This window comes from Psilocybe cubensis, chromosome 7 (genome assembly GCF_017499595.1).
Source record: "Psilocybe cubensis strain MGC-MH-2018 chromosome 7, whole genome shotgun sequence".
Classification (NCBI taxonomy): domain Eukaryota; kingdom Fungi; phylum Basidiomycota; class Agaricomycetes; order Agaricales; family Agrocybaceae; genus Psilocybe; species Psilocybe cubensis.
Window position 1 is genome coordinate 2,357,527 of NC_063005.1, and position 24,966 is coordinate 2,382,492.

The following is a 24,966-nucleotide window of genomic DNA, read 5'->3' on the forward strand; positions in this document are numbered from 1 at the left end:
AGCATTGTTATCATCACCTTCAGGCTCTAGATCTGACATATCATAATCGTCTTGAAAGTAGTCATGCAAGGCAGCTGCATGATGCGGAACAGCAGAACTCTGGCGGTTAGTCGGAAGATTCTATAGGGAATGAACATAAAAAATGCAATGTATATAAGTTATAACCTACCTCCTTCTCACTTTGTGAGATCGAAGAAGATTTCTTATGCTTGTGTACAAAATTGGTCTTGTTAAGAGGGAATGGTTTGGCCTTTTTTGATTCTTCCAGACGTTTCCTTTCGCGTTCCTCTCGTTCCCGAGCTTTTTGTTCCTTCTCCATACGTTTCTTATGTCTTCGAGCTTCTCGAGCGGTCTCCAGTATCCCTTCATCTTCCTCTTCGTCAGAAAGGCCTTGCAGAATCGGTGGATAATGTTTTTGTTGTTCGCTTGTAGATGCTTCTTGGGAGAGTCCCCTCCGGCGTTTGCGTCTATGCACCATTTCCTCCCAAAGGTCATCGTCAGCCTGGGTTCCATCGTCAACATACCCGTCTTGCTGTGTCCCCTCATCTTCGTAGCGATTGCTAGGGTCACGATGAACATGATCCAGAGCTTTGATTTTGACGATAGCTTCCGGAACAGACCGAAGCTGGTGCTTATACATTATGCTTTCAGAAGTGTACGGTTTCAATTGGGCGGGTTTGCGTTGGCGCAGCGAATACCGAGATTGTTCGGCCAGCGATTGGGCCAATGCAGCAGATTCGGCATCCTGTAGCAGAGGTTTCTCCCTGGGTATCATCTGCACAGGTGAGGATGGTGTAGGGCTTGCAGAAATTCTTTGTGCAGGAGAACGAGACAAACTCCTTTCTCGTGCATCACCGATGGGTGATAATGGGTCTGAAAAATTGAGGTTTGTACGCCGCAGAGGAGAAGAATCATGAGATTTTGTGGAAGACTTGATTGGCGAAAATGATAAATAATCGTCATCTTTATCGTCAACTTTCTGAGAATATGACACCAAAACATTGTCTCTAGCGGCCAGCGGGCTACGAGAGGAAAAATCACTGTCCAAAGTACGCTGAGAAGGAGAGATAGGGGAAGCTCGTAGACGAGGACCTGGAGGGGAATCCACTGGGGTATATGAATTTGTTGCTGTCCCGGGAGAAAGGACACGAGGGCTACCAACAGGTGATACCCGTTGACGAATTGGTGTGGATACAGTAAGTGGGGTAGGAGAAGCCAAAAGTAAAGGATCTTGTGAGCCTTCAGGAGGCGGTGTAAAGAGATCAAGAAAAGAGTTATCTTCTTCACTTTTGGTGACATGTAGTACACGACTGTGTCCAGGAGTTCGCGTAGGCGACCGTGACATGAATAATGATCCAGGAGATGTAGGAACAAATGTGGTAGTCGAGAACGATGGGGACCTTCTTGGACTAGTGTCCCCAGTCGGCTCTGACTTTGAAGGGGATTTCATCTCGTCGCTGTGGTCATGATGATACTAGAACAAGGGTTAATGACACAATCCCCTCGATAGCAAGTTTAAGCCAACCTTTGGCTTCTTCCTCGGAGGCGGTCCATGATCAGAGTAGTTAGAATACGACTCATATCTAATACGCTGTTTAAGATTTAACAGTTCCTTCTTTTTCCTTTCTTCCAGCTCCTGAGCGTATTCTTCGGGGTCAGAGGTTTCGATTACCTCGTCTATGTCCATCAGTATAGTCAGAACTTCATATGGTGAGACTAGATGGACTGATTCAAAAATACAAAGTCGACGTTGAAAAAAGCAAGATGAAGTCTTTCTGAACTGCAGAACAAGAGACGGTAATGACTAGCAAAAGTCGAGTCGAGACCAAAAGTAAACGACGCGACTTGTCACAAGCGACGTGAATCACGTGAAGTGTGTTACATGAGTTGTAACACGCGACGCCAATATTGCGACGCTGGATTATGATCAATGCTTTTCCCTGTTTACCCCCCGAAAGTCGCGTGAAATTAATAAGCCTTATGCTGAGATCCTATAAAAAATCTAGATTATGCGTTTTTATCGAATTTCACAGTTTGTGAGAAACTGTTTCACGTTTTAGCATTCAATGTTGAATATTCAAGTCTGTCGCGTTGAGTGATATTTATTTCACCACTAGACTGTGGTTCGTCAGTTCAGGTATACTGATATTATATGCACATAACAGAGGTGTCAAGAATGGTAGATAACAATAAAAATAGGCCATCCTCCCAATAATGGCCTCTTCATGCTGTAGTTGGATCAGGTCCGACCAACATGAAAGTTCCTCCAAGGGGTTGACCAAGTCCGACTGCAGCTGCGAAGGTGCTTATGTTAAAGTTCGCAATGGAGGTTGCTGGTGTGACAAGGGTTTGAGTGTTGAAGGCTTTCGACTGTTTGAACAGCAAGAAAACATATCTGATTGGAAGGTATGACAAATTGAACCCATCAGTGCTGATCTACAAATAAGAGTTTGCAAGCTCACCGGTGAGGATCCGAGCCAGCAGGAGGCGTGGGTTGTCGGAATTCGCTAAGAGCTGCAGTAGTGTTGGTTAACAGAAAATGGTCCCTTGGGGTCTCGAAGACAAAGTTTCCTCCTAAAAAGTGGCGTATTTGTGCAGAAGTGCGTGTTTGAGGGGTGGGAGCGTCGAGGTCCACCGTAGCTACAACAAAAGGGCCTCTCCCAGCGGGCCCGACGACACGGAAGACGGGAGGACCAGCAGTTGCTAAGTAAAATATTATAAGCAATATAGGAAGGGAAACTTCATAATCTTCCTCACCGTTCCTCGGAAGTTGAATACCAGCATGGAGAGTAATAGGCCGACCAGTCGTCTGAGGGAAGGTAACTTCAAGTAGTACCGTTGGGTCAAACGGCAGGCTCAAGTTGCCAGGAACCTTTGGACCAATTAAATACGCCCACTATTTCTGGAGATATCAGGCGTACCAGAGCTTCGTCAAACGTCCTTTTGACAACGGCTAAGCTAGTATCCTGAGCAAAGGCAGATCCTAAGAGTGCAAACGCAAGAAAAGCGGACTGGAGCAACATTGTAAAGCGGTTCTGAAAGTGATCTGTATGTATGAGTAAGCGTCTTTTATAGCAGTGAATGAGATGATTTACCTCCGAAGAATACTTTATCATACATCATGGCAAAGAAGAAACCTAGACTGTTTTTAGATTTAGTAGTACCATAGACCCCGCGATTGTACCATATATGTATCAAGAAGATCCCGCCCTTGAGAAAATTGGCAATTTTTATGAAAACAGAGCACATTGCAACAGGATCCGTGAGTGAACCGGTTTGCTTTATAGAAAAGCCGCACTGCGCTTTGTGTGAAAAGTGGCGCCTCTGACTAGTTCCAAGTGGGCACCAAAAGACCTAATCAGTGACGAAAGAAGAAAAGGCGTCGTGAATTCGCAAGAAGCATCGCGTATAATGCGACCTAAGTTATCCTTCTTCATGGCGTATTATAGCAAGTTGACGTTGGACTTTCTGGCTTCGCTCTAATCTGGCCGTAGAGTCCGTTGGTCTACCGTTTTTCACGATATTAGTATTGTTTGGATTCCGATATTCTGTAAGACTGGATATACTTAGGATGGGTGTAAGCAGTAAGACTGCGAAAGAAGGCAGAGAATGCACGAACGTCATGGTGGTAGTTATGCAGATAGCGCATCAGGCGCGTCATATGCCGTCCCTTTGCCGTCCGTGGCGGACCGACCCCTTTCTGACGATCCCATCCCGGAAACAAGTTCACAGCTGTCAGCTGTTCTCTAGACTGGCTACCCATGTACTTTCGATGTGATCTCAAGAAATTTTCAAGAGATTGTCGGCGTGTGCTATCATTGCGGGGGTGCTGAAAAGTGTTGTTGCAGTGATGCATCATCTGGAACGCGACAGATTATTTTATTTCAAAAATGCGGTTTTCTGAACTGCAGAACGAGAGTTGACGATTCGGACTAGCACAGTAATCCATTCTATCACGCAAAGGTCCAGGTTTGGGCTGGAGAAAAGACGCGACTTGTCACAAACGATTAATACCACGTGTGTCATGTTATGTTGTAACACCGCGACGGTCATTTGTACTTGGTCAATCAGTGCTCGCCCTCCTTGCCTCGGAAAGTCGTTGAGGCATCAAGCTAGTGTAAAATTCCATGCTACGCATTTGAACCTAATTTCACGGGTCTTTAAACTTGAAAGATTCTTTACGTTTTTAGCATTCACATTCGAGTAGCATTTAGTGTACAATGACTATTCCTACAATTCAGTTCAGCACGCTATCATTTATCAATAACTTTATGCACATCATCATAGCGGAATCAAGAAAAAAAGGTGGAAGTAAAAAATAATAATTATGTTACGTAGTCCCAGCGATGGCCTCTTCACTCTATTATGGGATCAGTGGGATCAGGTGCGACGAACATGAAAGTTCCTCCAAGGGGTCGACCAAGTCCGACCGCATCTGCGAAGGTGCTTATATTAAAACTGATGATAGAGGTTTCTGGCGTGACAAGGGTTTGAGTTTTGAACGCCTTTGACTGTTTGAATAACAAGAAAACATATCTGAAATGAAAGGAATATTAATAAACCCATCTCCAATGATTTTCAGATAAGAACTTGCAAACGCACCGATGTGGATCTGAGTTGGCGGGAGGCGTAGGTCGTTGGAATTCGCTGAGAGCTGGAGTAGTGTTGGTCAATAGCAAATGGTCCTTCTGAAAGTGGTCCCTTGAATGCTTGATGAAAAAGTTTCCTCCTAGGAAGTGACGTATTTGTGACAAATTGCGTGTCTGAGGGGTGGGTGCGTCGAGGTCAACCGTGGCTACAACAAAAGGACCTCTTCCAGCCGGCCCAATGACACGGAAGACGGGAGGGCCAGCAGTTTCTAAACAAAGACATAAGCTTGATATAAAGAAAATGTATAATTTTCCTCACCATTCCTTGAAAGATGAATTCCGGCTTGAACAGTAACAGACCAGCCAGTCGTTTGAGGAAAGGTAACTTCTAGTAGGACTCTGGGGTGGAATGGCATGCTCAAGTTTCCGGTGACCTTCAGTCCACTTAGACATGTCAGAATGTAGGGAAGTAAAATCATACCAGATCTTTCTCGAACGCCTTTTTAACGGTGGCCAAGCTGAAATCCTGGGCGAAGACAGAGCTTGCGAGTGTGAAAGCAAAAAAAGCGGACTGGAGCAACATCGTGAGGCGAGTTCTGAAAGTGCTCTGTATGCATCGGTGAGCGTCTTGCGTCTTTTATAACAGGGGGATTGATCTCACCTTGAAAATTCCTTTGGTTTCCTACTATCGACATCATGAAAAAGAAGACGCCTTCAACTGTTTTTGGAATTTGGGGTACCATAGACCCGCAATTGCCCCATGCAAGCATCAAGAAGACTCCGCTCTTGAGAATATTGGCAATTTATATGAGGCCAAAGCACATTGTACCAGGTTTCGTGAGTGAGTCTGTTTGCTTTATGGAAAAGATGTACTGTGTTCTGTGTGAAATTTGGCTCCTCTCGCTAGCGTTCCAAGTGGTCACCAAAAACTTGATCAATGATGAAAGAAGAGGTGTATCATGGGTTCACTAAATGCATCGCATATAATTCAACCTACATTATTTTCTTCAAGGTGCTTCACAAGTGCGGATAGAAAGTCGGGGGTTGAATTGAAATTGTCGACAGCATTGACATTGCCGCCTTTTGGCTTTAGCTTTGTTTCTACAATCCGTTGGCCTATCAGTTAATTGTATTGGCATAATCGTTTCGGCTGCTTCTGTAAAATCGGATATTTTGGGGTGAAGATCAATATAAGGATGAGAAAGAGAAAAATGCACGAACGTCATGGTATTAGCAATGAAAAATGGATTGGCCATCACGTATCATCTCCCCTCCTTCATTGGTCCGTCATATCAGAGAATAGTTGTCTATTTTCAATTTGATCAAGGTGCTCTCAATAGGATTTGCATCAATTTTGCGTGCCGTATCGTCAATAGATTGATGAAAAGTGCTGAAATGCATTGCACGAACACCTATGGCTGAGACACGAAAGATAAGTATGTGCTAAAAATTACGTACTAATAGTGTTAGCAATCTCATGCAGCATTTCACAGCGCAGTGAGGACTTTTGATATAGGAAGTTACATATCATGATTATCATGATTTTTATGAAACCATTCAGAGGAGTTGCATTGATGTACAGTTTGGGTGTCCACGGTTTATCATGTGGATTTTATGCTGTCGTAGGATCGGGTCCAACCAACATAAATGTTCCCCCAATAGGTTGGCCAAGTCCAACAGCAGCAGCAAAAGAACTGATATTAAAGTTGAAGATAGGACTTGTGGGAGTGATGAGGGTCTGATCGTTAAAAGTTTTCGATTGTTCAAAGAGCAAGAAAACATATCTACAGAAAATTTAGATGCTTGATCATGTGCAGTGGTAAAACATACCGATGAGGATCCGATCCCGCAGGAGGAGTAGGCTGCCTGAATTCGGAGACGGCGGGTGTCCGGTTTGTCAACAAGACAGATTCCTTGGGCGCCTTGTATACGAAGTTTCCACCCAAGAAGTGACGTATCTGAGCTAAGGTTGGTGCTTGTGGTGTAGGAGGATCTAGATCAACTGTGGCTATAACAAAAGGCCCCTTGCCTGCGGGTCCAACGACACTGAAGAACGGAGGGCCGGCAGTGGCTGATGGACATATGTAAGACAGTATATGCATGGAGAGTAGAGGCATAGCAACCATTTCTAGGAAGCTGAATCCCGGCATGGAGAGTAATAGGCCGACCGATGTTTTGTGGGAAGGAGACTTCTAGTAAGACTTTTGGGTGGAATGGAAGGCTTAAGTTTCCAGGAATCTAGTTTCAAGATAAGAGTAATGTCAGCAGAAAATTGGGGAGAAGCACGTACATGAGCTTCATCGAAGGCCTTCTTCACAGTGGCCAGGTTTGTGTCTTGAGCGAATATGGATCCAACCAGTGACAAGAGAACGAAAGCTGACTGGTGCAACATAGTCAAGTCAATGATAGTGGCGCACACCGGACAACGTAGCAATGCTTCTTTATAACGAATAGGCTGATGATATGTTTAGTCCGATAATACCAGCATTAATTAGCCAGCGGATACGATTTCTGAAAACGGGGTCGTTTTAGAAGTCCGGAAAAAATACTGCTGCAAGTATAATATACCTACACCAAGGAGATACCACTCCTGGGGGCGCAATAATTTGCATCGGGTAGAAACAATTTGCACCAGAAGTGTGTGAGTGAATTTGCATAGTTTATAGATAAACCATACTGGTGTTTGCATGAAACGTGGCACCCTTTGCAGAAGTCCAAGTCATCCATTGAAAAGTCTGATGTCACGAGAACAAGTTTTGGGCCAAAATATCGCATGTACGGCGACTTGAGTTAGCGGGATTTGACTCGAAGTTCTACCGAATACAAGTCGGTGAGGCTTGGTTGGTGCCTAGCAATTCGGTGTGACCTCTTAAACTGCGACTTGTCCATTGAGAAAAGTAGTGCGGGAGTAAGTAATTGTTTGCCAAGTTCTGGAAGCACATAAAACGTTAGATAATGCGAGAACGCAACGACATAAATCACGGTTACAGTGGGAAACAGAAAGGAGCGCTCTCCGCGTTCTATTGGGTCAACGTGAGAAAAAAAACACGTTGAGATTAGATGACATCAATCCATCCTTACGTAATACACATGTAGCCGCATACGCGGGGACGGCGCGGCAGGATGACAACTAACTTTAAGGGCTGCTCACTACTCTAGACTGTGACGAGCACAGGGCTCTCCACCATCGATGCTACTGACAATACTGCGATGTCGGTCGCGGCTTGCGCCTCCGTCATGGTGCAGATCGTCTATACACCCGCTGGGGGTGACGAGAACATGTCCGTTCTCGCAGTTTACTCCGCGTTCTTTTCCTAGAACGAGTTCTCTGCGCCAGGAGCTTGACGTGCAGTCCGCGAAATCTTCTTCAAATACAGCGGAAGGTGCTTCAGCGCAGGCTGAACCAGGTTTTGGAGCCTCTTTCTACGAGAAAGTGGGCAAGCCGGGCATTGCGAAACAAGTCTTCGTGAGTTGGTCGACCATTTCTCCGCTTTGTGTTTGGAAACTTATTGGTCCCTTTGATTTTGGTCTAGTTTGCGACTGTAGCATCAACCTTTGCATTAGTTTTTGCGTCTGTTCAAACCAGTATCGAAACGGACGAATGGATAGAGAGAATGGTAGCCGTGGCTCCCATATGGTCTGTCAAAGCCATCTCCAATACGGACTTGAAGCGGGCACAAAATGCTGAATTGATTCAAGTATGTCCGGCCTTAATGTTCACATTATGCTCTATACTCACACACAATTATCAGAGACTACGGGAGAAACTAGCAAACATCCAAACCACCGTGCAACAACTGCCTGTTCTCATTCGACCGTGGATAAATCTGATTGTCGTTGGAGTCATGCAACCCTACGCAGATGCGTCAGAGGGCAAACGACTATGCTGGAAAATCTGTTTGCTAAACGTTGGTGTCTGGGCCCTTTGGAAAGTGCGGAGCTTGAGAGGGTTCATGACCGTGCGCTTCATGCACAACCCACTATCTGGACTGTCGTACACACTTTTGACGAGTGCTTTCAGGTGCGGGCATCTTCTGTTTGTCCGCGTGCAATGTACACGGTGCTAATATATCTCGTTTTACAGTCATAGAACGGCTATCCATCTTCTCTGCAATTGTCTGGCCCTCGAAAGCTTTGGTAGATAATTCCTATTTGTAACCTGTATTCAAGGGAACACTCACCAAATAACTCCAGGATCGGCTGCTTACTACTACTTGCTGCGTGAGCAGAATAAAGCAGAGCCAGAATTGCTCGAATCCACAGCTTCATACCACTTCCTTGCATTCTTCACCTCAGGCAAGTTCTTTTCCCCACCCAGCACCTAAACAGCCTTCTCTAAATCACACCACGCAAACAGCCGCCGTATTCTCCGGCCTCGTCTCTCACATCGTCAGCGCCAAATTCCGGTACCCACGCCTCGTCGCCGAGCTCTCCTCAACCGCATCCGCCACGCGCAAGACCGAGACCTGGGCCAGCGCCGTCGCCGCAACGAACGCCGCCGCCGCCTCAGCAGCCAAGAGCACCGCGGCGCGCAAAACCCTCGACATCCTGCCTTCTCTCGGCGCATCTGGCGCGGTCTACGCCGCTGTAACGATGACCGCGCTCGCGTTCCCCGACTCGCAGATCGCGCTGTTCATCCCGCCCTCGTATCCGATCAACATTCAGTATGGCGTTGGAGGCTTGATGCTGTTGGACGTTATTGGCATTGCGCGAGGGTGGAGGTTCGTCCTTTTTCTTACTCGCCAATTTTCTTTTACAATATTAACAAATTTATCTCTCATCTCTATAGGCTCTTCGACCACTGGGCACATCTGGGTGGAGCAGCCTTTGGTGTAATATATTACAACTACGGGCCCACAGTTTGGCGATACCTACGACAAATGAACCTAGAGGCCAAAATCGAAGAGCAGAACGCTCGGAAACAGAGTTGATTTCAACAAATGCGAAGCAAAAAAGCAAACGAAACTGATTGGAATCGTGAAATATGAATCTAGAGTTTAGACTACACCTTACAACACACGGTTCCGTCACCATCACCATTCCCACCCTCCTCTCCTCCTCCTCCTTGTCTGAGCCGCATTGATCCTCGAGCCCTTCATAAAGATGCGGCTTTCACTCGCAGTGCACCAACACACACCACACACTTCTCAACCCCAAAACATTATCATCTATCCGTTTTCGTTATCAGTACAGGACCACTTTTTCCTTTACACCCCCAGGGACCAACGGTTTTCTTCGTATCACCTTCAAAGTTGGATCTACTCACTCTGTCATGTCATTGGGCTCTTTTCGCGATCCATAATTTTTACATTGCTTAGTTACATATTAACACCGCTTTTTTTCGCCCCCCATGTACAGATACACATTTACATGATGATGATGATACAAATACAATAACAACAACAACGGCCAAAAGGTCCATAGTCCAAAAACTCTGTCTACACGTATACAACCCAAAGAAGAAAACGGTTAGCAAACGTACAAATACACTACACTACACAAACAATTATCGATACATTCAAATTAATCAGATCAGTTCGAAACAAAACAACGCCGACACATTACAACAAAGTCCCATCCCATCCCGTCCCATATTACAACGGCACCAGGCCATACCCACGCACCAGCGCCAAAAGCAGCGTCGTCCCACCAACAACAACCAACACCCCCCTCCCACCACCTCCAACTTTCACCCCGGGCCCACCGCGCGACGCACTCCTGCCCCCAGGCCTCGCACCACTCGCACTCTGCTGCGGTCCACCCGACGCAGTCACCGTCGTCGCAGCCGCCGACGACCCCACAGTAAAACTCGGCACTGTGTCGTTGCTAGCGCCGTTCTCCGCAACAGACGTCGCGGAGAGTTCAGCGAAGCCGATGGACAGCGGTGTGTAGCGGAAGACGGAGTAGACGTTTTTCTAAATTTTATTTTTTGTGAGCAAGCTGGACTGTGGAAGGAAAAGAGGAAGAGACGGAAAACTTACAAGGAATGTATCGCCTACAATCCACCGCGGCGCCGAACTTCCCGTCGAAAGCACAAAGAACGCACCAAGACACGTCGTCCTCGTCAAACGCGACAGCTGAAAGTCGGCCGGGGAAATACTCCAACTCCGCGAGCCGCCAAAGTTGAGGCTCACATTGACACTCGTATCACAGGCTATACAAACGAAACGAACAGGCAAAAAAGGTAAATCAACCATGTCTTCAAGTTCAAACCAAAAAAAAAAATAGCGAAACCAAGAGAGATGGGCTCGGAGAAGGAAGAGAAAGAAAGAAAGAAAGAGAGAAAGGAATGAACACGCACGATAAGTATAATAATTCTCAAAATTGCCCGTCCCAGGCTGAGACCCAGGAATCTGCTCAAAAATCTGCGCAATATACTCCGCCGGCCCACCGACGAGCGTCGTGCCCGTATCGATCGCGGCGTACGATTGCTGCCCCGACGGTAAGCTGATCGCCGTGTTCTGTACCGTCAGCTCTGTTAACGAGAAATGGAAATGAGATGATAAGTATGTGAGAGAGCGAACGATGGCGTACGGGTTAGAGGGAGGATCCAGTATGAGCCTTGTACAGGCATATCGACATAGTCAATGTCGCCTGTGTACAGACTGCTATTCGTAAAACCTTGACCGCAAAAAAGCCAGAAATCAGCGTTGCGAACAACGTAACTTTCAACCGCCAATATTAACATACCCATCTGAAACGATCCTCCAGGTTCCTCCGTCTGCGTCGAACTATCATTCAAATACCTATCCCAAAAAAAAAAAAAAATTCAACACAAATCCTCCAAAACCCACGGAACAATTCTACACACCTCGTAAGCTGAAACGCCATAACCGGCTCATCCCACGCACCCGCACTAACAAGCGTCTCCCACAAAGGCTCCGCCTTACTACTCGCAATACTCTGAAACGCAAGCCCCAACAACCCCGACACCGGACTCGAAAGCAACCCCGCCGACACCTGATTACACACCGCAAACACCTGCCGCGCCACCGCAAACCCAGCCATCTGCACCGTGTCCGTGCCGAGCGATCCAGCTGCCTGTCCGGAGCCGTATGTGATGGCGAAGGGCGTTGAGGTGTTTTGGAATGTTGAGGAGGAGGAGGGGGAGAAGGTGGGTACGTTCGTGCAGCCTGTTATGCAGTCTGAGTCGGCGACCCAGAGGTCTCTGTGTGTATGGGTGTGGGGTTAGTTTGGTTTGGGAATGGGGTGTATGGGAATGGGAATGGGACGAACGCTGAGCCGGTGTCGAGGATAACATTGAATGGAGTCGGAGGAGTGCCAATAGCCAACGAACCAAAATAGCTGCACAAAAAAAAAAGTTCGACCCAAAGTCAGACATCCAAAAAAAAAACACCCACCTCGAATCTCCATTCTGGTTCGTAATCCTACCCAAAAACAAAACAAAAAAAAACACACACACAAGCAATCAATAACCCATAAACTAAACCAAAAGCACACAAAAAAACTCACAAATTCGTCCCCGCCGCGCGCACCTCAACCCGCCCACTCACATCACGGCTCTGACTCTGACGATGCTTCCCATACTTAGCCTCCAACCCCTCCCGATGGTTCTTCGCCCACACACCCCACTCCTCCGGCGTACGCACAGGCTGCCCGCGCCTCGTCAGCGGGAGCGAGAGCGTCATGCCCTGCGTCTGACGCTGCGACAACCCGCCATCCGCGTTTTTATTTGTATTGCTCGAGCCCGAACTCGAACTCGTGCCAGAGCTGGAACTGGGGTTGGAAATGGGATTCGGAGACACGGTATTCGACCCTGGCCCTGGCCCTGATCCTGCAGCTGCACCCCCGCACAACGACGACAACGAAAGTATAAGCGCGCTAGCTGCTAAAAGCGAAGCGGGCGTCGGCGGCGATGGAGGGAGCATCGTTGATTTCGTAGGTAGGTTATTAGATTGTAGATTGATAGATATTAGGGTAGTAGGATTGATAGAGGATGAGTAGAGTAAATGCGCGATTTAATGGTTTAGACGAGCGATAGTCTCGCTTTGAGTATCCCGAGGCGAATTAGTGAGTAGACGAAGCGATATGCGATATGCGACGCGATGCGATGCGGTTAGAAAATGTGGACCCTTGGGCCTGAGCGATTAGATTATATGGGGTGTTGAGTAATGTAGCAATTAACGGTGAAGGGTGAATGGCGGTGGTAGCAGTCGCGGTGGTAGGAGTCGCAGTGGTGGTGGTAGTAGCACTCGCAGTACAGGCGGTGGTGGGTGGTGGTGGCGGAAAGGAGAACCACGAAATACGAATCCAAGTGCGATGTTTCGGGTGATCAGAATCCGAGTCCGAGTCCGAGTCGATTAGTTATGTCTTTCAGTAGCAGCAGTCGCAGTCGCAATCGCAGTCGCAGGCGCAGGCGTACAAAGTCCCAGACAAACCGAAACCCAAACGGAAAGGGGCAAGCCAAAAGAAAAAAGAAAAAACCGGGAAACGGAAAGGGAAAGGGAAAGGGAAAGGGAAAGGCTCGTCCAGCGAGTAGTAGTTGGCTCCTTATATATGCGCCTATACACTTATATGCGCCTATACGCGTATAAGAGTGCGAGTGGAGTTGGAGGGAGTTGGAGTTGGAGAGAGTTGGATGTCCTGCTTTAACCCGGCGCGGCGTGCTGCGATGACGACGACGAGTGCGATAGGTAAGCTAATCCTAAGCCCAAGCCAAGGAGAAAGAATCATTAAATCAAGCTCCGTATAGAGAATACGCGCTTACAAGCTTAAGTCAGGAAAGTCAGGAAGATAAAACCGCAACCGCAAGTAGAAGCAAAAGCAAAAGTACAGACACAGGAAAAAAACAAAAGATATGAACAAAAACCTCTCTCCGCGTAACGATCGTCTGGTTCATATACGTATACGCATGTCCGAGTCGCACTGTATTTCCCCAGGCCAGGCTGGCTAGGCCGAGCGTTGAGATGATATGATATGATATGATATGATATGCCATGACGCAAGGGTACGAAATGTCTGAGGCTGATCATTTTGCTGTTCACGTTCGTGCATTCGAGTCCGTTTTCGTGTTCGTGTTTGTGTTCGTGTTGGTGTTCACGTATACACCCCGGATGGATCTCCAACTCCAACTCCATCTTCCACCCAGCTAGCCACCTAGACAGCAGCAGATACTAGATAGTACCCAGTATATCCTTTCAGCCCAAGTCAACAAACTCGACAACTTGCCCGAAAAAGAAAAGAAAAGAAAAAACTCACCGACCAGTCCTACCGCATGGGTACATAATCACTGCTAACGCTAAGCCAACAACGTCAACGCCAACGTCAACACCGACTGCGCAGCCAGCAACCGGTAGATGCATATGCTGGATGACGATGACGACGACGACGGACGATACAGGAACACTCGACTCGATACTCGACACAAGCGGCGCGTGATCGAGAGAGCCGAGGTCAACGATGACGTATACAACCACGACCTGCCTTATTTGGGTACCCCTTCGCCTAATCCGTCACGTACAGGCCCAGGCCACGGACAAGTCCTTTTTCTTCGTGTTTGCTTTGTGGCCTTTGTGGCGTTTGCGTTTGCGTTTGTGGCCTCTCACGGCCAAGGCCAAGGATTACAATCATCGCGATTGGGGGTGTAGATCGTGGTTGGAGAAGGTTGAGCGGGTCTGAGTGGTATACCTCGTTAATGAACATGCTCAGATAGAGTGGAACCTACCTTCAATGGGCATTGGGGCCATTAGCCTCAACCAAACCTCAAATGTCTCACTTGAAGTTATAATCACATATCACACCATAAAGAGAGTTTAAAAAGAAATATAATAAATAGACCAAATACACTAACAATACACTAACAAAGAAAGAAAGAGAAAAAAAGAAACCCGATAGCAACAAAACAATCCCATAGACCTAGATCTATGACCGCTCTCCTCTCAGTCTGCGGGCCAAAGCGAGATCTTTGGGTTGGATGGTTACACGCTTGGCGTGGATAGCCGCCAAGTTTGTGTCTTCGAAGAGGGAGACGAGGTACGCCTCAGCAGCTTCCTGGAGGGCCATGACAGCGGACGATTGGAAGCGGAGATCAGTCTGCGCAAAAGATAACAAGTCAGCAAGAGTGTGACAGATGAGTTATGAGAAAATAGGTACCTTGAAATCCTGAGCGATTTCACGGACGAGACGCTGGAAGGGGAGCTTGCGGATGAGCAGCTCGGTGGACTTTTGGTAACGGCGGATTTCACGGAGAGCGACAGTTCCGGGCCTGAAGCGATGGGGCTTCTTGACACCACCAGCAGCGGCCTACAAGACATATAAGTATCAACGAAGATGATAAAAAAGACAATGAGAACGTACAGCTGTCTTGCGCGCAGAGGACTTGGCCGCGAGTTGTTTGCGAGGGGCTTTGCCACCAGTGGATTTGCGGGCAGTTTGCTTGGTGCGGGCCATTGTTGTTGTTGTTGTTAAGTGGTGGTGGGTGGTGGTGGTAAAAGGCCGGAAGTGAGTGGGGGATGGCAGCTTCAGAGGCGGGCAGGTTATATACAAACGCGAGCGCGTAGCGCACGTGACGCAGCGCGCCTCTGTCGGCCCAAGGATCAACAAACGAGTAAATGCAGCACAGCCACATGTCCCGGTTGTTATATATACAAGAGCGGAGGCGGCGTGACTTGCCATCTCATCACCACCCACCACACCACCACCACCACCACCACACCACTCACCAAAACCCCCCCCCTCACCAACCTACTTTTATCAACATGTCTGGACGCGGAAAAGGTGGAAAGGTGTGTTTGAGGTTGTGGTTTGTTGGATTTGATTGTGTGCTTAATGGGTGTGGCATTCTAGGGACTCGGAAAGGGCGGAGCTAAGCGCCACCGCAAAATTCTTCGTGATAACATCCAGGGTGCGTCGAGTCGAGCAGTGACTTTGAGCTAGTCTGATTTGCTGTGCAGGTATCACCAAACCCGCCATCCGCCGCCTCGCTCGTCGTGGAGGTGTGAAGCGTATCTCCGGGCTCATCTACGAAGAGACCCGTGGTGTTCTCAAGATCTTCCTCGAAAACGTGAGTCATCATCTCAACTGATTGTTTTTTCCCATTCTCACTGGGCTGCAGGTCATCCGCGACTCTGTGACATACACTGAGCACGCCAAGCGCAAGACAGTGACGGCGCTCGATGTTGTGTACGCTCTGAAGCGATCAGGGCGCACACTGTACGGCTTTGGTGCTTAGATATTGTGGATTTAGTTTGCCTCGCTTTCCTTCTGTAACTATATTGTACTTTTATTTATTTATTCTTTTTTTTTTGCGCAACGAAACTCCTTGGGGAGTGAGTGAGTGAGTTTGTTCCCATATGCATGTGAATTGTGCGCGCTTTGTGTTTGTGTTAGTAGGCGGCCGTAAATCCGTTGGGTTCCTCCGCGCCAGACGCCGACATATTACCTTGCAAGTTTGTCCGGCTATTCTCCGCTGGTATAGGCGAGTGTCCCAGGGGAGAGCATCCTCCCACTGCCTTTATCAGCCCAGCAGCAGCAGCTCCCTCCATCAGATAACAGCCATGCTTCCCAACGAGACCCTCTCCGCCATCTTCCACGAGCTCCCGCCCTCGTCCCTCGCTGCCGCTGCCCGCGCCTCTGTCCGCTTCAACGCAGTCGCAGAGCGCATCCTCTACTCGTCAATATACATCCACGACCTCCTCCTCCCTCTCCGCACGCTCAAATGGTGCGCTGCAATGCGCACGCGCCCCCATCTCTTCGAGTCCGTCAAGCGCCTCCATATCCGATGGCAGCACGCGCCGCCCGATCCCGCCTCCTCCTCGTCCTCCGTCGCGCCTCCCGGCCCATCCACCGCCGCCATCGGCCCTGAGCACAGCCGCTACTGGATCCACGCGTGCGAGCAGCTCGCCCTCGTCCTGCCCCTCCTCACCGAGCTCGAGTCCCTCGACCTCTTCCTCGGCCCAGCCAATCTCGCACCATACCCCGCCTATGACGACATCGACCCCGACGCGGACACGGAGAAAATCCACGCGATCGAGCGCGTCGTGCGCGGATGCTCCTTCCCCCATCTGCGCGCGTGCACATTAGGCGCGGACAGCGCCAAGGGCGCCCAGCCGTACACCCGCGTCCTCGTCGACTTCCTCGGCGCCCTCCCCGCGCTGCGCCACCTCCGCCTCTCCGATCTCGCGTCCCACCACCATCAATACGAGTACGACTACGCGCCGCCCCATCTCCAGTTCGCACACACAACCCTAGGCGCCGGCGGCGGGGGCGGTCCGCCGAACTACTACGCCGCGCGCACGGCACGGCTCGACAGTCTCCCTTCCACCGCGCTACCTCTTCTCACATCGTTCCGCGGCTCCGCCGACGCAGCCGCTGCGCTCCTCCCCGGGCGGCCAGTCCAGTTCCTCGCGCTCGTAGGGCAAGATTCAGACGTGACGCGCGAGAACCTGCCGCGGCTCACGCAGACGTCGCTGCCGCTCAGGTACCTCGATCTCTCGGCGATGAGCGTGCGCCCGGTGCTGCTGAGGAACGTGTCGGCGTGGCTGCCCACCGTCGAGACGCTCCGTGTGAAGCTTGCGTTGCGCCATACGCTGCATTATTCGTTCTCTGGGATCGTGAGTTTTTTTTCTCTCTTTTTTTCCTTTTCCTTTTGCTTTATTTCCATTTTGCGCTTTCTTCCCTTCACTTGCTTTCCTTCTTCCTGGCTCTTTGCGAGTTTGATTCCTCGGAGTTGAGCCTATTCCCCGCTTCCTTCCCTTCCCTCCCATTCATTCATTCATTCATTCACGCATTCTTTCCATTCATGTACACCTATCTTTATACCATTTTCTCCGAATGCTTAATCCATTCTAATCCAAAACCCTCTTTTTCTTTTTCTCCCACATCTCACATCCGCGTTCCGGACTCGCTTCGCATTCGCATTCGCACCATCCAACGTCTACGCTCATCCTCCTCAACCGCTCATCTAACCTCTCCTTGGCCACTCTACACACGCACACCAAAACACTCAACACCCAACCACCAACCACCAACATAACACCACTCAAACCCGACGCACCACAAACCCACAAACCCAACCACACACACGCTCAACCCAACAGCGCATCCTCGCCGGCCTCTCCGCCGTCCTCGCCGCCTTCCCGCACCTCACCCACCTCGACCTCTCGCCGACCGGCATCGACGGCGTAGGCCGCGCCGACGCGCGCGAGGAGCACGCGGTGTGCACGGAGTGGGCGCGCGCGTGTCCGACGCTGCGCCGGGTCGTGTTTCCGTCGGGGACGGAGTGGGTGTGGGTGGGTGCGGGTGGGGGGGTTGGTGCGGGTGCGGGTGGGGCAGGCGGGGCGGGTGGGGGGGTTGGTGTGGGTGAAGGTGGGGTGGAAGGAGGAGGAGGAGGAGAGGGTGGAGGAGAGGGTGATGGCGATGGCGATGCTCTAGCGACAACGATGGCGATGGGCGGGTGGATGCAGGTCGGCGCGGGGCAGTGACAGTGGCAATGACGCGTTGCGGGCCCGGTTTTCGGTGTCGTGCTCGCTGTGCGGTGTGGGTTGTATGTTGTGCGCTGGTTCTTGCATATGCACTTACACGCTTATGCACATGCACATAAGCATAAGCGCGAACGCGAACGCGACGCGACGCGAGCATGTGTAAGTTCCCGGCTTCCGTTATTTATCGTCGACACTTTCGAGCGACGCGCGCATAGCAACACCAACACCGACTTCGACTTCGACTTCGACTTCGACTTCGGCATCGACTTCGACTTTGACATCGACATTGACATCGACATTGAGCATCACATCGACATCGACCATGCCAACAACAACCACGACCATGTCAACAACAACAACAACAACAACAACAACAACAAACCGGGCTCAAGAAGATACCCTATCACAGGGCAGTCTACTTATGCTAGTCACACAGCGATATGGCCAGGCCAGGCTAGGGATAGGGATAGGCATGGTGATATGGCTAGCGAATCGGACGGTGTTATGCACACTGGCAGCGATATGATATCATGATATCATGATGGATGTGGATGTGGCCAGTGATAAAGTGACAAGCAGCAGGAGAAGACCAGGAGCAGGAGCAGGAGAAGAGCATAAGAAGGAGCAGGGGACGAAAAGGCACAAGGATAAGGATAAGGATAAGGATACGGACGGAACACGATGGATGATTGCATGATCACCCGAGAAGTTATCACGGTACGAACGACGAGCACGGAGGGATGTTGGGCTTTAGTGCTGTGGGGCTGCAGGGCTGCAGGGCCTCTAGGGATGTATAGGGTTTCCGATATTTCCATCTCAAATCACCCAACCCACGACACGAACGCCACAATGTACAAACGCACAAAATCCATTCACAAAATCCATTCACAAAACCTCAGGCTATTCACACTTCACAAAACTTCCACTCCACATCACATCACATCACAGTCCATGCACATACACATGCCTAGCGATTAGTGATTAGTGAATAGTGATTTATCCAAATCAACATTCACATTTATAACTTTTGGAAATTCACCGTCACCGTCACACGATTCACATATGCACCGTTTTTCGCAGGTTGCAGGTCGCAGATTGCAGGTCGCAGTTTTACCGTCAGTTATTCGCCACTGCATTCCATTGCATTCACAGTCACAATCGCCCGCAGTTGCAAGTTCAACGTTCACAGTGCGCAATGCGCAGGTCAAGTCACTGTACTAGGACCAGGTCGAATGTCCATTCCAATTCCAATTTCATGTCCAATTCCAATTCCACCTCACGTTCCATCTTCATTCGCAGTCGCAGTCGCAGTCGCAGTCGCAGTCGCAGTCGCAGGTGCAGTTGCCCCACCCCCAATTTTCGATCCTCAACGTTCAACCTTTCCTCAATCCATCGCCTCCGCCTGTGCCAACGTCAACTTACCACCACCACCAATACCACCACCACCACCAACGGCACAGCACAAATTTATACAGATACACACACTCATACCCATACCCTACCCCACTTCATACCCACATATCACCACATACCACCTACATACATATATACATACGTATGTATACGTACAAACTCAAAATATAAGTATAATAACACACACACACACATACACACATCTATACCTTTTGCTTTTGCTTTTGCCCTCTGAGCCACGTCGCATCGCGTCATTCTCGCCTTGCGCATGTCACATCGCGTTGGCCCCAAACCCAAACCCAAACCCGCTCAATTTCGACAAAGCTCTCACCCATAACCTTGAATCTGAAAATCTGATCACCCATAACCTTGATTCTGATCACCCGTAACCTTGAATCCGAATTAAACCTTCAACCCTCAAACTCTCACAGGAGGATGAGGAGGAGAAGAGGAGGAACGAAAAACCACCAATTAATCATTTAAGTACCTAATGTACGGAAAGTTCATTTCATGTTACGGTCAATGAGAACGAGGAGATGGGCGGGATAGCAAGAGAGGTGAGAGAGAGGTGAGAGAGAGAGTAAAGAGAGAGAGAGAGAAGAAAGGAAAAAGAAAAAAAGTAATAAATAATTTAATTCTACGCTAGTAGGATGAGAATGGACCGAGCTCCAAAAAAGAAAAAAATGATTCACCTGAAAAAAAAAGTGAATGAAAAGGCCGAAAAGAAGAGAGAAGAACCATAAACATAAACGGCGCCCAAAACATATCCTAATAATCAGGCAAAAAAAAGAAAAAGAAAAAGAAAAAGAAAAAAAAGAGTCCTTGAAACTAAAGAAAAGGGGAGAAGGAACGTTAATCTTATACAGTGAGATAATGATTACATGGCATTGGAATTGATCGATCAATGGGAAGAGGATGAGGTTGAGGTTGAGAGGGGAAAGGGGAGGAGAGGAGGGAAGGGTTGTCATGTTGTCGTGGTACCGGTTCATTTTCGAAAACGTAGAAATATGGACACAATGAAGATATGAAAGGCGGCGGGGCATACGAGGATTTTCTTTTGCCGTGGGACTGGGTCTGGGACTTGGGTGGGGGCGTCAAGCGTGAATGTTATATAAAATAAAAGGTAAGCGTCCTTGGCCAAAGCATGCGCATGAGATTTACAGTGCGAAATGGGAGAAAAAATAAAAAAGAGGATGTATGGTGTGTGGGTATACATTGAAAAAAAGAAAGGATTGCCGTGAAAAGAACAAGACAAAGAAGCACCTCGAAAGAAAAAAAATGGGATGCTGCACACGTCCAGTGTGGAAAAAAAAAAGGCAAAAGAAGAGCAAAGTTTTCCAAACAGTCCCATTATCATTGTCAGCCTTGATCTCAATAGTGCATTCACTCTGATTCGTCGATAAAGATATCCGTGTAGTGATTAAGGATCGTTTCAATTGCCTGTGAGGGTGTATTGCAATCATGTCAGATTTTTTCTCTTTCAATTGGTTCAATTATGGAGAAAACTCGGGCATGTACCATATTCTGGAACGTCTGGTCGGCCATAACGCCTCCTTGGCCGTTAATTGACGCATGCTGACCAAACAGAGTTGGCCCGAAAACAATCGCGAGATTTTGCATTGACATCGAGTTATCTGCCGCGTGCTGATTCACCCTGCATACCAAGCACACCGAAGAAAAAAGAAAAAAAAGGACGTCAGTATGTGTTCATTCCCGCGGGGACGACGGGAACAGCGTGTTACCGATGCAGGTGACCCAGGAAATACTTGAGAGTGGCATAATTGGGATCAGGAAGCTCGTTAACGCGTTCATGTAGCCGGATGTGCCGTAGTCTATCATTTTCAATTTCTGTCAAACAGAAGCATAAGGTCAATGATCTGTTTCTCCGAGATGTTCTCAACCCATTCAGTTGGGAATACGCACTGGCAGCTTCAATGAACCCTTGATGTAGACTGTTTGTAAGCAGAGGATCAGGTAGCTCGCGCAACCACATCTTCAGCACACTAGCCACGTTATTTATATCGCCCGACCATTCTGGCGCATCTAAATCAACCGCCTCTAAATCTATATTTGAAAGAGACCATTAATATTAGAGCCAAAATGTCGGCGGCGGGGGCGGTCGGATAACGCACCCTTTTCCAGTTTCTGCCTGAGATTTGCCACCTTGCTCGTCATCCCACTCACCCGATAGATACCTTGCGACTTAATGCCGTGTTTCTCAATAGCCTCGCAGCATTTCACCATTATAGGCGGAACCTCCACATTGTCGCGCAACATTTGTTCGCCTAGATCAACACCAAACGTCGGTCGTCCTTTGTCTTGTGTACCATTTGATCCATTCGTTGCGGGGGTCACAGGACGAGCCTGTGTTTTCTCATTGAATGCGGGTAGCGGAGGTAACTATTAGCGTACATGATTTAGCCGCGCGGTAAAATTCTGGCACAAATGCAAAGACTTACGAAACCCTCATCCGATGGTCCTTCTCGTCGAGGACCTCGCGGAGGCGCACTGCCTCTGGCAAATGCATAGTTCTGCATATAATTCTTGAAATCACCACGGTTATCAATCGTTTCTATGGTAGATTTCAAGCCGAGGCCTAAATTAAAGTTGTCAGCTGAGCATAACTTGCAAAATTGATTGGAGACAGATGTCAAGTCAAAACATACCTTCTTCTGAAGGTGGCACAAGAGTCGAACCATCGCTCAGGACAATGCTTTCGAACAAAAAGGCGTATCTTGTCAAGTGATATTGCGTGCCGAGATCAATTTCATCTGCACACTCCTTTAAAGCCTAAGAATGAAATATCGAGAAATAAGCGCGGGCTCGGCAGAATATGACGTGCACATACTCGTAGGATCCGGGGCAATTGAAAATTGAAATACTCCTGTCTCATGGCCTGCGTCTCTGTAACAGCCTTCCGATATTGGTCTGACGCAGTGGACAGTCTGGCGCGGATATCATCTTCCTGTCGCTGAATCTAGAGGAGGAGTTGGTTTTGGTTTAGTTCCCTTGTAATCACGAGGTGGGCGATGTGACTGACATTTCCGGGGTTTTTGCCTTTCAAAAGCAGTCCTCCTTTAGCAACAGCCTTGCCAATAGCACGCTTTCCACCTGCCCCAGCTCCTCCTGGACGATTCTGCATTCCGGTATCTTTGATCGACTCGCCCTCTTTTTGAAGGAGCACCCGTTCTAACTCTTCTGAGGTAAAATCCAAGCGATTCTTGCATTTCTCGGTGATCCCTTCTGATTCTTGCAGAGCACGTTCGTACCGTGTTGCAAGATCTTTAGTCTAGGCAACAATCGTCAGTAGCTAATTTTGAAAATGAAAACAAGGATTTGGTCGCGGACCTGTTTTCTATTCTTATCCACCTCCTTAACCAGAGTTCCCAACTCTTCGCTCATCTCGTTCAGACGTTGGGCGAACCGTATCCTATTCTCTGCCATCGCTTCATGGATACGCATTGAAGACTGCCATGCCGACACGAAAGATCTACACGAAAGGTAAGACAACACATCGTAGTGAGTAGAGCACTTTCATACCCAGCCTTTCCGTCGTTCAGCGCGTACATCTCTGACGTTGACCGTGAAAGCTTCTGTAGAGTCTTCCCATACTCGTCTTCCACCATAGCCCGTTTCTTGAAGAACACGGCCGCTTCCTGAAAGATCAGTCATTAGGCGACTGATCCAAACAAAAGATCTGAGATAGTGCTCACTCGACATGACACAATACCCTGTTTTATTCGATCTAAAAGGAGAGGCACACCGCACTGCAACGAGGTGGATGAGAATGCGAAACTTTGCAATAAATACATGGAAGAGATAAATTATGCAGGCTTACGTCTAGCTCGCAGAGGGCACGTAGCACGTTCTCGTCAAAACTCGGCTCAACCAAGCTTGGCGTGCCAGTATGTATGGTAGACAACGTGTCGCGGCGGTCGATGAAGGCTGCGGAGGTGCTATCCCGCCAGGGCTGTGAAGAGGAGGACTTTGGTGCAGAGTCTGAGCTCGAGCGGGTTTTCGGGGATGTGGACAACTCATGAGCCGAGGATGAGTTCTCGTCTACTGAATCAAGAGATTGGAAAGAGGGGCGTCCATATGCATTGGTATGAAGGTCAGTAGAATGATCCTCCCAAGCGGTCGTTGCTGAAGAGGTATAACCGTCCTCCGCCATCGCCAGACTTGCTGAAAAGGCGATCTAGTGTGCCAGCGTTATAAGAAGAGCTCCGTGAGAAGAAGAAAGGTGGAGAGAGATAATGAGGGCCGGTAATGGTAATGAGAGCAGAGTAGTCCTCAATATGTTTTTCGGCCACTCAATCCTTCACGTGCGCCCCCCGACCTCTTATGGGAACCTGTGTAGTTACGCTTTTCAAAGCACTCATGTATGGATCATAAACATACCGACTATGATCTGACTCTCAAGGGTCCCATTCGACTCACCAGCGATTCAGTACAAGTTACAGATGCAGACGAGGAGGTATAAATGGGTTGCTAATCTGCTATCACTTCACCTGATGCTACCTTCTCCTAGATCTTCATCTTGTATTCTGAGCTCCAAATTGGAGGTGCTGCCTCAACTGACTTCCGTGGCCTTGGTTACTTGGATTCCCGTAAAGACATCCTCGAAATCAAGTTTGAATTGAAGGGCGTGTCAGAGGCTCCATCTACTACACCCACCAAGAAATCGAAATTGCGGAAGGCACCAAAGGAGGCCAAAACAACAGTGGAAATTGAATTGATGCAGGACAAGACTGCGTTGCGAAGCCGCAAGGGCGATACTGGGAGTGTCCTATGGAAAGCTAGGTCTGCAAATCCGCGGCATTTTCTCTGTGATCGCGCTCAAACGCAGCCATATAGTATCGACTTTGCACAACTTATCCTTGAACAGTACCATTCATGTGCCAGCAACAGTTTATTCAATCGCGACGTTCTCGGCTCGCAGAACGTCTTGGAACTCGGGTTTGCGGTGTTCTTTCTGGCTATACGTGCCCTGACTTGATATGATGTGTACACAGAGCTGGCACCGGCCTACTCAGCATTGCACTGTCGCCTCTTGTCAAGAGGTATACGGCCACTGATATCGGGCCATTGATCCATCTGATCGAGAAGAACGTTTCCCTCAATTTCTCTGGCTGGCCTAACATTCCTGCTGGTTCTGGGTCTAACGTGTCGGTCGAAGAACTGGACTGGATTGCCGTGGAATCTTCTTCACCAACGCAGAGAAGAAAGATCTACAACACAGTAAATAATCCTGTTGATCTTCTGCTCGTTGTGGATTGTATATATCATCCGTCATTGATCCCACCTTTCTTGGCTACTGTCGATTACCTCAGTACTCCTGGACGGACAGCTGTTCTAATTGTATCTGAACTGCGTGCGGAGGACGTGATGAGAGAATTTCTGGATAAATGGTTGTGTATGCCTGGTTGGGAGATCTGGCGTATTCCGAATGAAGAAATCGGGAAACATTATGCAATATTTTTGGGATGGAAGAATTAACTATATAGAAACGAGTACTCAGCACA

The 24,966-nt window shown here is 48.6% G+C and overlaps 10 protein-coding genes across 10 annotated transcripts; 4 read left to right on the plus strand and 6 right to left on the minus strand.

Moving 5' to 3' along the window:
• Positions 1-2,223: 2,223 nt before the first annotated feature.
• On the minus strand, positions 2,224-3,023 carry JR316_0008272 (26 kDa secreted antigen; the record flags this gene model as incomplete). Its single annotated transcript, XM_047893987.1, has 4 exons — positions 2,224-2,395; positions 2,463-2,703; positions 2,758-2,872; positions 2,922-3,023. 4 exons carry the CDS (start codon positions 3,021-3,023, stop codon positions 2,224-2,226), a joined length of 630 nt encoding a protein of 209 aa, XP_047747302.1.
• Positions 3,024-4,355: 1,332 nt separating this feature from the next.
• Positions 4,356-5,172, minus strand: JR316_0008273 (CEN-like protein 2; the record flags this gene model as incomplete). The annotated part of the gene is made up of 4 exons (XM_047893988.1): positions 4,356-4,536; positions 4,603-4,858; positions 4,909-5,023; positions 5,071-5,172. 4 exons carry the CDS (start codon positions 5,170-5,172, stop codon positions 4,356-4,358), a joined length of 654 nt encoding a protein of 217 aa, XP_047747303.1.
• Positions 5,173-6,201: 1,029 nt separating this feature from the next.
• JR316_0008274 (uncharacterized protein) lies at positions 6,202-6,981 on the minus strand (the record flags this gene model as incomplete). Its single annotated transcript, XM_047893989.1, has 4 exons — positions 6,202-6,373; positions 6,420-6,660; positions 6,713-6,827; positions 6,880-6,981. 4 exons carry the CDS (start codon positions 6,979-6,981, stop codon positions 6,202-6,204), a joined length of 630 nt encoding a protein of 209 aa, XP_047747304.1.
• An 845-nt stretch (positions 6,982-7,826) lies between these two features.
• Positions 7,827-9,520, plus strand: JR316_0008275 (Presenilins-associated rhomboid-like protein, mitochondrial; the record flags this gene model as incomplete). The annotated part of the gene is made up of 8 exons (XM_047893990.1): positions 7,827-7,870; positions 7,908-8,055; positions 8,123-8,287; positions 8,342-8,610; positions 8,674-8,726; positions 8,784-8,889; positions 8,984-9,310; positions 9,379-9,520. 8 exons carry the CDS (start codon positions 7,827-7,829, stop codon positions 9,518-9,520), a joined length of 1,254 nt encoding a protein of 417 aa, XP_047747305.1.
• Positions 9,521-10,183: 663 nt separating this feature from the next.
• JR316_0008276 (Aspartic protease) lies at positions 10,184-12,478 on the minus strand (the record flags this gene model as incomplete). Its single annotated transcript, XM_047893991.1, has 9 exons — positions 10,184-10,504; positions 10,571-10,743; positions 10,891-11,064; positions 11,124-11,210; positions 11,280-11,335; positions 11,401-11,757; positions 11,826-11,894; positions 11,951-11,977; positions 12,063-12,478. The coding sequence occupies 9 exons, from the start codon at positions 12,476-12,478 to the stop codon at positions 10,184-10,186; spliced, it is 1,680 nt and encodes a 559-aa protein (XP_047747306.1).
• Positions 12,479-14,471: 1,993 nt separating this feature from the next.
• Positions 14,472-14,999, minus strand: JR316_0008277 (histone H3; the record flags this gene model as incomplete). Its single annotated transcript, XM_047893992.1, has 3 exons — positions 14,472-14,642; positions 14,703-14,852; positions 14,907-14,999. The coding sequence occupies 3 exons, from the start codon at positions 14,997-14,999 to the stop codon at positions 14,472-14,474; spliced, it is 414 nt and encodes a 137-aa protein (XP_047747307.1).
• A 308-nt stretch (positions 15,000-15,307) lies between these two features.
• On the plus strand, positions 15,308-15,780 carry JR316_0008278 (Histone H4; the record flags this gene model as incomplete). The annotated part of the gene is made up of 4 exons (XM_047893993.1): positions 15,308-15,334; positions 15,396-15,453; positions 15,503-15,612; positions 15,664-15,780. 4 exons carry the CDS (start codon positions 15,308-15,310, stop codon positions 15,778-15,780), a joined length of 312 nt encoding a protein of 103 aa, XP_047747308.1.
• A 325-nt stretch (positions 15,781-16,105) lies between these two features.
• JR316_0008279 (uncharacterized protein) lies at positions 16,106-18,031 on the plus strand (the record flags this gene model as incomplete). Its single annotated transcript, XM_047893994.1, has 2 exons — positions 16,106-17,161; positions 17,648-18,031. The coding sequence occupies 2 exons, from the start codon at positions 16,106-16,108 to the stop codon at positions 18,029-18,031; spliced, it is 1,440 nt and encodes a 479-aa protein (XP_047747309.1).
• A 2,796-nt stretch (positions 18,032-20,827) lies between these two features.
• JR316_0008280 (putative Rho-GTPase-activating protein 7) lies at positions 20,828-23,615 on the minus strand (the record flags this gene model as incomplete). Its single annotated transcript, XM_047893995.1, has 13 exons — positions 20,828-20,884; positions 20,963-21,098; positions 21,187-21,292; positions 21,368-21,508; positions 21,577-21,844; positions 21,904-22,040; positions 22,111-22,234; positions 22,293-22,421; positions 22,485-22,733; positions 22,793-22,934; positions 22,985-23,100; positions 23,158-23,211; positions 23,283-23,615. 13 exons carry the CDS (start codon positions 23,613-23,615, stop codon positions 20,828-20,830), a joined length of 1,992 nt encoding a protein of 663 aa, XP_047747310.1.
• A 210-nt stretch (positions 23,616-23,825) lies between these two features.
• On the plus strand, positions 23,826-24,940 carry JR316_0008281 (Protein N-lysine methyltransferase METTL21A; the record flags this gene model as incomplete). The annotated part of the gene is made up of 3 exons (XM_047893996.1): positions 23,826-23,918; positions 23,973-24,400; positions 24,457-24,940. 3 exons carry the CDS (start codon positions 23,826-23,828, stop codon positions 24,938-24,940), a joined length of 1,005 nt encoding a protein of 334 aa, XP_047747311.1.
• Positions 24,941-24,966: the final 26 nt, after the last annotated feature.